The sequence below is a fragment of the Aspergillus foveolatus genome (assembly GCF_047715535.1).
Source record: "Aspergillus foveolatus strain CBS 279.81 unplaced genomic scaffold BDW70scaffold_52, whole genome shotgun sequence".
NCBI lineage: Eukaryota > Fungi > Ascomycota > Eurotiomycetes > Eurotiales > Aspergillaceae > Aspergillus > Aspergillus foveolatus.
The window spans coordinates 1-11,598 of record NW_027396116.1 but is presented as its reverse complement, the minus strand read 5'-3'; the positions used below and the strand labels follow the sequence as shown (position 1 = coordinate 11,598).

Here is an 11,598-nt window from a genome sequence, read left to right as displayed (position 1 = left end):
TCCAGAGTACCCAATAATCTGGAGCCGCAAATGATATCTCACTCCACTGTTACTTAACTACTGCTGCTACTGTTAAATTTCCGTGACACTCCCGCATTACGAACTATACGAAGTGCTGTGTAGAAGGTGTTTGCCGCACATACTTTAGCATAATCGTGACTTTAGCATTATCGTGATGCCTCAAGTGCTCTTGACCACATGCCTAACAGGAAAAAAGGCGGAGCTCGTCGATCTGGACCTTAGCCCTATTATATTACCATGCACATTATTAGATTAAGGAGTCCCGGATATCTCGGTAGATCATACTAATAGTATGATAGTACATCCAAGGATAATAGTGGTGGCAGAAGAAAGGCTAGAGTAGCTCACAAATACCGCATCTCAACTGTAATTCATGATAGATCATTAACGCCACCACTAAGACTCTTAGAGAAAATTGGTAATCCTCGAACGATATGGACATACACAAACAAAAGGTCCAAACGACAAAAAACCGAGTGCAGGATACCGCTGAGTACACACACAGCAAGGCACAGGCCGTGACTCGCACGACTTGTCGAACTTTGGGAAGCAGCAAGTCCGGAGCAGCCTGAAGGGGAAAGGGACAGGTACGAAAAATGGCACATGATGTGTTCAACAACACTTTCCTCCGGCATTACCGCTCAGCCCCGAGGCTTGATTGTCTATGCTGACTCCCTGAGGGCCTGTTTGTTCAGATTTCGAACTGTCCATTCCCTTTTTGATATCGGATGCAAGATTGTAAAAGGCTTTCTCGATGTTGATGTTGTTCTTCGCCGAGACTTCCAGAAAAGGTATTCCCAGTTCGTCGGCCAGCTGCTGACCCTGTTCCGTCGTTACAGCTCTCTTCTCTTCCCAGTCGCATTTGTTCCCAATAAGAATCTTGTGGACACCCTCGCTAGCATGTTGTTCGACGTTCGAGAACCATGTTCTGATGTCTATGTGATTTAACTTGGGTTAGCGACCGGTGTATGGGAAAACGTAGGATAGGGTGATTCTTACTCTGGAATGAACGCTCGTCGGTGACATCGTAAACAAGAAGAATACCCATCGCACCCCTGTAATAAGCCGTGGTGATTGTTCTAAATCGCTCCTGCCCAGCTGTGTCCCATATCTGAAGCTTTACTCGTTTACCATCTAATTCAATAGTCCGAATCTTGAAGTCGATACCAATCGTCGTGATAAATGATGGTGTGAATGAATCCTCACTGAAGCGCAGAAGGCAGCACGACTTTCCAACACCAGAGTCACCTATCAACAGCAATTTGATCTGTGGCAAAATAGTCTGAGCGCGGGTGACGATGTAATAAGTCATCTAGCAACACTTACCAGAAAGTCATAATTTCTAGTGCCGGCCATTGTGAGCAAATTTCTTTGCGATCTTAATAGGGGACGCAGAAATGTATCCGAACGTGTAGAGATTCTATAACTGCTGACAGTGTGGCGGACTGAACTGTGAAACTATTTCCCCCTCCTTTCCGCCTTGTTTGTGTCCTGATCGATATTTCGACTTTCTTGATTCGTGTGCACGGGAACTTGCTCTATAATCAGCCGACTAGTGGTTCGCGCATGGATGAGGAATCACTGCAACTTGCGGGAGTGATAAGTTGACCTGAAGTCTGGGGATAACGAAGGCGCCAGTGAGCGCTACCAGGGTCAGATAATAAAAGTCAAGAGTAAGGCCCAAGGTCTCAGACCCTTTACAAGAAAGTAAAGTAAAGAACAAAGATAATAACACTGTTCTGAAATAACCACAGGGAATGTTGGTCGAAGCTGGAGGCCAAAGAAAATGTATGGCGGATGGGTTGTGTTGGCCAAGTAGGGATGCAGCGCTACTCCGTAATACGTATCTACGACAACTCTGAATGGGGTATAGTCATTCGTTTAGCTACCTCTAGCTGATATCACCTCCAAGAAACCTTCAAAATCGCGTTTGCTTACCACCGTCAGCTAATCATATCAGATAAGAAATGAATTGCTCAATTTTGAATGTCTATAATGGATGTAGCGATTTGCTTAACCTCGAGTCTTCAGTGTTAAATTTTCTGCACATAAGAGGCCCAATATTTCTATCGAAACCAGTCCCGGTAACTTTTGACAAAGTTGATCTGGGCTGGCCCTGAACGACAGTATAAAGCTACTTGGCGTCTATCAGAGGTTTCCTTGGTCATTTCTCCATTTTCAGCCTCTTGTAAGATTACTGCAGATTATTCTATCATCAAGCTTGATTTTGATCAATGTTCTTCAAAAGCGCTTTGACCATACTCATACTATGTACTTAGGAATGTACTTAGGAAAGGGTAGATATCAGTTTCAGTAGTTCCGTATTCGGATCCTTGCAGGTTGTAAGATCCGGAATCAATAGCATTCACTTGACGGGTGAGACCCAGCTCTCTGTTATGATATGCGAGCAATGAAAGAAAAAAACACACTAGGACGACATCCTCAGCGTCAAGTCCACTTCGAGTAAGTCCAGGCCATCCTCTGGACTATCTGAAGCTGCTTAGCAGCTTCATTTACATTGATCAAATCGCTGGCATCCTCCTGGAATGAGCGGAGATCTTCTCCTTTGAGCATAGTCCGACCCTTCTTGAGGAGGATCTCAACATCACATATCAATAGGCCGTGGTCCTTGCAACTAAGACGCCCATCTCCTGTAAGGCTAGACGTTGATAGTATTCGATGAATTTTTCTTAGCATGTTAGTTAGATCTGGCTCCCACAGCCGTAAAGCGCTTTTCCTTACCGTAAAGCATATCGAAGGTCATCCTGTCGCCTACCCATTCTGAAACCTCTTCGACTACCGAGAAGTCCAAGAAACCAGCGTACCAAAGAGTAGGATATGAGAAGCCCAGGAGTCAGACCAACAAAACTGCAGCGCATTAATTCCTGGCATCGTCGACTGAAGGTGGTGCCTACCCAAAGACAAGCTCCTGACTCTTGAGTAAGGAGTCGATGCCACTCATTGCTACCTCGACGTCTACTTTGGTTTTCTGAATCTGGATCAAAAGGGCGCGGATCAGGTCACCCCTGACTGTGCCCATAAAAGGACTTCGTAGGTCTTTTTCGTAGGCTAATAGTACAGGTGTCAGATCTCCCTCTCTGACTTTCTCTGCAATCATGTCAGTTGAAGAATTATTATTCTGCGCGCCACGATCAAGCACAAAGTCAACAACCATCCTTTCAAGACTTGCTCGATCGGTCTCTAGGCTATTCTTGCTCATCAAAGCAATCTCGCTTTTCTCGTCATGGCGTATGGTCCGGACAAGTTTCCGCATGGGGTCTACAACCCAGTTTTTCCAGAAGTCAAAAGCGGTGACCCCTAAATCTGTAATCGATTCAGCGAGGACAGGACCAAGATGTTTTGCTACCTTGAACGATGTGGTTGCTGAAATCATCGCCAAAGAAAGAGGTAACCAGTACCTCACTGCGGCTGAAGGGCGCCCAGCTTCAGTAATCCCTTTAGCTGTGACATGCTCGTATCGAGGAAGAACATCCGTAAGGATGTATATTAGTTCCTGAAGGATATTTTGAGGGTCACGAAGGTCGATTCCAGAGCTGTCTAGTGGTGCGCATGAGCCGTCGCTATTAATTTCAGCAAAGTTGCTTGCATGCTCAAGTACGTCCACCTCGTAGCCATTGCTTCGTAAAATCAACCCTAATAGACCAACACTGGCCCGTACCCGTCGACTCAAGTCACCATTGGTTGACCTGCCATTAGCTGTCTGAAAGAGAGCTTCGAATGAAAGACACTGTTCAAAGAGGAGTCCAACGGCGCTAGCGTTGAATTCTCGCATCATATTGAGCTTTTTCCTTCTCCGCTGTATCTCTAACTTCGATGCGCTCAAAGAAGGGAATAGTCCAACTTTGTGGGAGCACAGGGCTGGGGAAACACACTGCCGTGTCAGAGAGTGAATTCGCGACCACATAGTCGAGTCGACTCTCGTTTTAGCAACGGGAACATCCGTGTCACGCCTGGAAGTAATGTCATTATCGTGACCATGACCAGACCGGATGCATTGCCGCCATAGCCTCAACGGCGAAAATTGCACTGCATAAAGTCCGACACCCCACTCAAATTGTAGCACATTCTCCCAGTATCGAATTTCCTCATTTATCGAAAGGACATTATTGGAGAAAACTTTCAGTGCCGCGACAACAGTCTGTATGAACGTTTTCGCGCTTATCAGCCACGAAAGGTCTGTCAGGTGATATGTGACATCGGATGTCAGATGAGAGTCAACAGCATTGCGGAGATCGTCGCGAGACCTTCTGATAGCCCTAACGAGATTACTTGGGTGCTGAAGGCCGGCGGTCCGAATGTTCATGGACAGCTGACCAGTAATTCGCTCAAGGTTTTCCAGGCGCTCAAAAGAGGAGTCGGTATGCCCGGTGCTGTCGCGGAATTTCAACTCGATATTGTCATTGATTCGTTGATGGTGCTCTGCCAGCTGCGTTTCAAGGCGGTATATTTTTCTATGTACCAGTCAGTCGGAGTTTAAGCACAGGAAGAAAGCTTAGCTTGCCTCTGAACCGCCAACATTGTCCTCGTGTAAAGAAGCTGAACTGTGTACGGTGTATCTCCGTCAGGGCGCAGCCTTGTGTTGTAAAACTTCTAGCGTCTCAATATGTGATTTAAGTAATGTTTAGGGTAGCCTACATTTCTCGACTTGCCCAGGACGTGGTACTGTAGCTGCTATGACATCACAGAGTACAGCGTACTCCTAGTAGGTAGGTATACTCAAATACTCTGTACATAGTGCGGCCCGGGCACTAGCGGGTTACCTGGAAGCGGCTTACACGGTAGTAACCGCTCACAAATCATGATTATTGGTCCTCTGCCGAGTCTTGGGGCTGCTTCAACTGGTCTTTCTGCTCTTGAAAACGGGCTATTTTCAACTAATATAGTAGTTTACTTCCACTATTACATGGTCATGGTTTCCGTTTATATTGACATGATATCATAGCTGTGGCGTCCCAAGTATAGTACAAATAAAAGTATGGGGCATACTTCGATGGTTGCTCTGAGAAAGATGAGAAAGAAACCACAATGTTTCGACTGCTACAATACAGCTGTGGTCAAGCGAAACGCCAATCGAGTACACAACTCTTTCTGAGGTTCCGCTAAATGAAATCTTAAAATAGATCTATGAGCCTCAAAAAGACGCATTCATCCATGTTACTTTCCGTCATTATAATGGTAGAGCTGCGTACAAACGTAATGAACATCAACTCATGTGGTAATAATAATATCAGACGTCGGGTCGGTCAAGCTCAATATTCTAAAAAAGTAACCAAGGAATCTCCAATTGTTCCTACCACAGACTGCTCAGACGGCATGGTAGTAAACTAGTGGTAAAACTACCTTGTGGAAAGCTCAAAGGATAGTCTGAAGTCTCCTGCGAAAATGTTGTACTGGAACTGGTGCACAGGTAGATCCCTTCCTCAACAGATCCTATAGCAGCCACATACTGATATCTGATCACTCACAGGCCCCAGCATTTTCTGTAAGGCAGCATAGGACTTATTTCGTCAGACTGACAGGGGAATAGATTCTAAAATTTTAATACTTCGTACTATTTTATTACTCCGTGCCATCATAGAATCAACTACTAAATGTTGTCCCAGATCCTTCATGGGGGTAGCTGCAGGCCAAGTGGGGCAATAAAGCATCAGCCATTCATAATCTCGGTCCTGCTGGCCCAGCGGTGGTGCCAATTAGCCAGGGGGTAAATCGAGTTGTTCAGGCCGGGCCCGGGTGCCTGGTGGTCGCGCCACCCGGAACCCAGTCGCAAAAATCACGCGGTCCCAGGGAAATTATTTGTTGAGATTCCTGAAATACCAACCTCATCCCTCTCTACCTTCAACCGCCGATTACTCCTCCTGGGAAACATACAAACTAACTTTCACTGAGCCATAACGGCAAGGTCTTCACCATGAACTTTATGTATGTGGCATACTGCGTAGCGAGTCCTCGCTCTTTCTTTAAATATGTGGCAAAAAGCTAATCAGAAGTTAGGAATTCGACCTTCTCGTCGACTACTCCTGAAACCTACTGGGATCATTATAATGACATCTCCGCCCATAGCTCACACCTAAATGTTGCCGAACGTCTGTGGGCAGCTTGGTATGCGTGGATGCAAAATGATGTCCTAGCGACAGGTATCATGTCCTTCGTTATGCACGAGCTAGTATATTTCGGGCGGTCTTTGCCATGGATTCTCATCGACACGCTTGGTTTTTTCAAGAACTATAAGATTCAGAGTGTAAGAATATGTCTTTTCTGCGCGAATTTTCAACTTTTCGACTGATTCAGCCAGAGTAAAATTCCGTCTTTACGGGAACAGTGGGATTGCGCCAAATTTGTCCTTTTGAGCCATTTCACGGTTGAGTTACCCCAAATATGGTCAGTCATGCATGCAACACTAGTCAAAAAGGGGCTTATTCTAACCTCGCTGTACTGAAGGCTTTTCCATCCAATGGCTCAATTCTTCGGTCTCTCTACATCTGTGCCGTTTCCTTCTTTCTGGACAATGGCCTACCAAATCGCAATCTTCTTCGTCATGGAAGACACATGGCATTATTTTTCCCATCGTGCTCTCCACTGGGGTCCACTTTACAAGGCCATTCATAAGATCCATCATCAATATTCAGCTCCATTCGGCATGGCCGCTGAATATGCGTCACCTATTGAGGTCATGATTCTTGGATTTGGTACTGTTGGATGCCCAATCGTATGGTGCGCTGCGACTGGAGATCTGCACATATTTACGATGTATGTTTGGATTGTGCTTCGGTTGTTCCAGGCCATTGATGCACACAGTGGGTATGAGTTTCCATGGAGTCTTCACCACTTTCTTCCTTTTTGGGCGGGAGCAGATCATCACGACCTTCACCACGAGAAGTTCGTTGGCAACTACTCGAGCAGTTTCAGGTGGTGGGATTATGTTTTGGACACAGAATACAGTCCTGAGGCGATTAGGCGGAGGCGTGAACACAAGGCGATCGGCGGTTCGAAGAAAACCGAATAACGCCATCGTACTTGAGGTCTCGTGGGTAATCTAATTCTGCGCTGCTGTGATTCTTAGAATGGCATTAATATGAGCATTGTCACTTCCCTTGCCAGGAGTACCTCCAGACATGCTCATTTGACCGGGACATACCCCGTCATATTGATAGTCGGACGGCTCATCGTATAATACTTGGCTGACGAGATAGATTTTAATGATAAATAAGGTGCCAAAATTCAAGCTATTTCGAAACACTGTAACGCAGGAATGCAGGTGGTACAGAGAGATCCACCTCTCGAGCTTTTCCTAACCATGGGGTAACTCCGTTGTAAGCTCTGCAATCTTGATTAACTTGGGACAGCGGCAAATTGTAGTGGGCAAGTTGATGCTGATATATCAGATAAGGCCAATATATATATATATATATAGTTATCCTAAGCACCATGCTTAAGATAGACAAGGGTGTAATATATAATATATAGGTAGAAGGAAAAAAGCCAATATATCTATTACTTAATATAAAATTATATAATCAAAGGTTCCCTATATAATCCCTTTAGTCTTAAATAGCCTCCTTAGTACCTCTACAATCTTTTTACAATCTATTTATTATCTTTAGCCATATGATTTATCTAGTAAATAAGATATTATATAATAGGGGTTGCCTGTAAAACAAAATATGATTTGAATGTTCTGACCTTATGAAGTGATAATTATTGTTGGTTAAACTACTGAAAGCTAAGAGATAGCTACCCTGCTCAAAGGCAGTATAATTAGACATAATTAGGCAGCAATATTGGGCAACAACATGATACAGCAACTATAGTTATATAGTAACATAATTAGTCAATAGTAATAATAACCATGATAAATAATAATAATATGCCCCTTTACTAAAAATAAGATCCTTATTAATCTGAATAGCTGTTTTTGTAGTGGGACTTATCTAAATAGATCTTCCTATCTAGACGTACCGTACGTACAAGAAGGAATCGCTGGAAAGGAGAAAGGAAAAAGGGATTGCTGTCAGGAAGTCTTACAGGTGACTTACCGCCTTCAGGACAACGTAGGCCTTGGCCGAGTCACTAAGGCCTAAGGTCCTTGTATAGGCAAGGACCCATAACAGTTTTTTATTTAATATTAAATTTATATCGATAAACTCTTTATCAAGATCTCTGGCATTTATCAACTAATTATTTAATAGCTGGAAAACTATATTGACAAGCAAGATTTCCTATACCTATATTTTCTAGTATATATAAAAGTTTTTACTACAGGTAATATTTGCAGTAATTTTGCAGGAGCTGGCCTTAAACTACTTGATCAATAATTCAATATTAGTTTCTTAAAAAGGTGACTGTTACAGGCTATGGCCTGGATCTTGGTTGTCGGCCATGCCCTCAACCTGGTCCTAAATAAGGTTTCTGCAACATTAATGTACAGCCTCGGGATTGCGGCCTCGTAGGAAAAGAGACCCGCTTCGGGAAAGAGATCCGTCGGCATGCAAGTCCGGGAAGTCGGAAGTCTTGACGTATGATTGGGAAAGCTTGATAAAAGGGGGGAGGAAGATATCTGCGCTTCTATCCTTTGTTTCTTTCTCTAAGCTTGTGATACTCGTTTATACAGGACAGCTAGTTGAAAACAATACTACCTACGCCCGTTACAGGCGCGGTTCGGCCGTAAGCGCGGCTCGGCGGTGGAGTACGTAATCTAGTCTAGCTTAAAATAAATATAGTTAAAAGCCTCTAGTTCTAAATACTGGAAGATAGATAATATAGGCTACTGTTAGCCTAATATATTTAATAATATAACTGTTATATAGTAAAGTATTATTATATATTATAAGAATATATATGTTTTCTATAACCAGACCTATAGAATAATTAATTATAAAAATAGAAAAAAAAAAGATAATATTTAAGCCTGCTTATAAGAAGCTATACTAAGCTAGTTTACTAAATAATTTATAGATTTAGAGAAAATAGCTCTTTATAAAATAATTCTCACATAAGATACTTAACCTTACTAAAAAGTTTAAATTTAACCTGTAATAAGTTTATAAGAAACTAAATATTTATTAAATAACTTGAAAAATATATAGAAAGAGAAAAATATTATAAACCTGTAAAACAAAATATGATTAAATCTTATAAATAATTATCATTGTTCTTCCAGATAGTTAAGCTACCAGAGCTGAAAGAGTATTACCCTGCTTAAAGGCAGTAAAAGTATAGAGGGTACAGAATAGGCAACAATATTTGGCAATAACACAGGAAGGCAGCCATCTTCTAGTAGCATCATACATACTAAATAATATCATACAGTAATAAAACCTTTATAAAAAACAATTATTATTAAGCTACTAAAGTTATCGTATTCTAAATAGCTAAATATAGATCTAACTAGAAAGCCTGTTTTAATAGAATATTTTCTTACTAAAATTAATTATTTCCCTAGCCAAGTTCTTACAAGACCTTAAAAATGTATTAGTTTACTTAGCAAAATATTATTACGATCTTCGTAAGATATAAGAATATTATCATAATAATTATAAATCTAGAAATTAAAATTAATTTTATAATATATAAAAATTTTTAGCTAATTGTTATAGAAGCTATTTCTAGTATTATTAACTGAATAGTTTAATCTAAATGTTTAGATATAAATATACTATATATTGAGGCCTATCTAGCTAATGTAATAATAAATAATTTATTTATATTAGTTACTAGTTAATTTATAAAATTATAGTAGTTATAAAAGAAATATAAATTTACAAATAGTTAAACTTATTAGTAGCCAGCTTGAACTAATAGGTGATTATAATAATTAAATAATCTTTTATATAGAGATCACTAGCTTTAAAAGTATAATTATTATAGAATATAAATGAATTTATTCTAGATATTCAAGCTTATACTACCAATATAAAACGTAAATAATAATAGTGTCTTAAATTAATAAGTTATAATAAATTCAGTAATATATTCATATTAGTAACTAAATAAAACAGACTATATACTAGATTGGTCTTAAAATTCTTGTCATACATTTACAAAGCAAATCTATATTACTATCTAATTCATAATTTGATATTATTTTATGTCACCCCCCTATTAGCCTTGCCAAAATAATTTATAATGAACCTAAAAATATTTAGAATAACTATACTGAAGCCCTTACTAGAATAAATGAAATTTCATTATTAGAGTAAGCTCATATTATAGCTAATAAAATTTTTCAAATTATTATATATTATCTTTATAACTATTTATGATATTCTTTTCAAGAATAAGCTATAGTTAATGAAATATATCTTAATATATGATATTATACCTATAATAGTAATATTACAGGTAAAGATTATTTAATTGAATATTATAAATAATCTTAATATTATAATACTATAATCTGCCTAGAATATTATAATCCTAATAAAGTCAGATATTAAGGTCCATCATAATTCTAGCTATTTGAAAGTAGGAAACAAAGTTCATATAAAGAATTTTTAATACTTATAATAATTAAAAGGAGAGGAAAATAATATTTAAAAGTTTTGATTTTTCTCAGAATACTGATAATAATAATAACAAAAACCCAGTTCTTAGGACGATCTAGATTTAAATAATAATAAAAAATATAGCTGAATATCCCATTCAAACTAAATATAATAATTTATATTTTATCTTTATAACTAGGTTTAATATTATTTAATAGTTTATTTATTTTTATTATAGCCTAAATAAGTCTTATTTATTTTAGATAAGCCCTGGTATATATAACTGAATATTATAAACGCTAGATAATAGTTAAAAGTTAAGTTTTTTTTTTTTTTTTTTAATATTAGAACTATATATTTAAGCTAAGTAACTATATAGCTAGAAATAGAAAAATAATAATTAAATTAATTTCATTATTTATACTACTCTATTAATCTAGCATTATTAAATTATTTATAATTAAGATATATAAAATTATAGATATAATTATTAAGCTAGAATAGAAATTAAGTTTATTGATTCTAGAACCTATATAATAACTAGCCTAGTATCAGAGTTTATATAATAAAGATTCTAAATCTAGTCTAAATCTAGTTTTACGTAAACTAACCTAACTAATTTGTTAACTTATCTAGATATAACTTGGCTAGAAGAAGTATTCTAGAAAATTTTATAATTTAGTAATTATAATAAGAACCTAGATTAAAATATTATTTATACTAATATTATACCTTTAAATTAACTAAGCATGTGTAAAAAAATAATAAATATTAATTAATCCTACTATTGTAACGGGCGTAGGTAGTATTGTTTCCAACTAGCTGTCCTGTATTCACAAGTATCACAAGCTTAAAGAAACAAGAGATAGAAGCGCAGATATCTTCCTCCTCCCTTTTATCAACCTTTCCCAATCATACGTCAAGGCTTCCGACTTCCGGACTTGCATGCCGACAGATCTCTTTTCCTACGAGGCCGCAATTCCGAGGCTGTACACTGATGTTGCAGAGACCTTATTTAGAACCAGGTTGACGGCATGGCCGACAACCAAGATCCAGGCCATAGCCTGTGACA

General features: G+C 39.0%; 3 protein-coding genes across 3 annotated transcripts; 1 reads left to right on the top strand and 2 right to left on the bottom strand.

The window, feature by feature from the left end:
* Positions 1-247: 247 nt before the first annotated feature.
* On the bottom strand, positions 248-1,841 carry srgA (Rab family GTPase srgA). The gene is made up of 4 exons (XM_073737802.1): positions 1,614-1,841; positions 1,348-1,553; positions 1,021-1,288; positions 248-956 (listed from the first exon to the last, which is right to left on the bottom strand). The coding sequence occupies exons 2-4, from the start codon at positions 1,375-1,377 to the stop codon at positions 634-636; spliced, it is 621 nt and encodes a 206-aa protein (XP_073593229.1). The 5' UTR covers positions 1,378-1,553; positions 1,614-1,841; the 3' UTR covers positions 248-633.
* Positions 1,842-2,230: 389 nt separating this feature from the next.
* On the bottom strand, positions 2,231-4,734 carry BDW70DRAFT_141674 (NCA2 family protein). The gene is made up of 4 exons (XM_073737801.1): positions 4,544-4,734; positions 2,937-4,493; positions 2,764-2,889; positions 2,231-2,710 (listed from the first exon to the last, which is right to left on the bottom strand). The coding sequence occupies exons 1-4, from the start codon at positions 4,558-4,560 to the stop codon at positions 2,470-2,472; spliced, it is 1,941 nt and encodes a 646-aa protein (XP_073593228.1). The 5' UTR covers positions 4,561-4,734; the 3' UTR covers positions 2,231-2,469.
* Positions 4,735-5,675: 941 nt separating this feature from the next.
* Positions 5,676-7,488, top strand: BDW70DRAFT_141669 (sterol desaturase family protein). The gene is made up of 4 exons (XM_073737800.1): positions 5,676-5,964; positions 6,037-6,283; positions 6,338-6,423; positions 6,484-7,488. The coding sequence occupies exons 1-4, from the start codon at positions 5,954-5,956 to the stop codon at positions 7,046-7,048; spliced, it is 909 nt and encodes a 302-aa protein (XP_073593227.1). The 5' UTR covers positions 5,676-5,953; the 3' UTR covers positions 7,049-7,488.
* Positions 7,489-11,598: the final 4,110 nt, after the last annotated feature.

Bases quoted from the DNA above. Each gene is read 5' to 3' on its own strand.
- BDW70DRAFT_141674 (XM_073737801.1), bottom strand. The intron at 2,890-2,936 runs GTAGGCACCACC...AATGCGCTGCAG, and splicing joins AGTCAGGAGCTTGTCTTTGG to TTTTGTTGGTCTGACTCCTG. The intron at 2,711-2,763 runs GTAAGGAAAAGC...TAACATGCTAAG, and splicing joins GACCTTCGATATGCTTTACG to AAAAATTCATCGAATACTAT.
- BDW70DRAFT_141669 (XM_073737800.1), top strand. The intron at 6,284-6,337 runs GTAAGAATATGT...TGATTCAGCCAG, and splicing joins AGAACTATAAGATTCAGAGT to AGTAAAATTCCGTCTTTACG. The intron at 6,424-6,483 runs GTCAGTCATGCA...GCTGTACTGAAG, and splicing joins GTTGAGTTACCCCAAATATG to GCTTTTCCATCCAATGGCTC.
- srgA (XM_073737802.1), bottom strand. From the start codon at position 1,377: ATGGCCGGCACTAGAAATTATGACTTTCTG. The intron at 1,289-1,347 runs GTAAGTGTTGCT...ATTTTGCCACAG, and splicing joins CTAGAAATTATGACTTTCTG to ATCAAATTGCTGTTGATAGG. The intron at 957-1,020 runs GTAAGAATCACC...TAAATCACATAG, and splicing joins CGACGAGCGTTCATTCCAGA to ACATCAGAACATGGTTCTCG.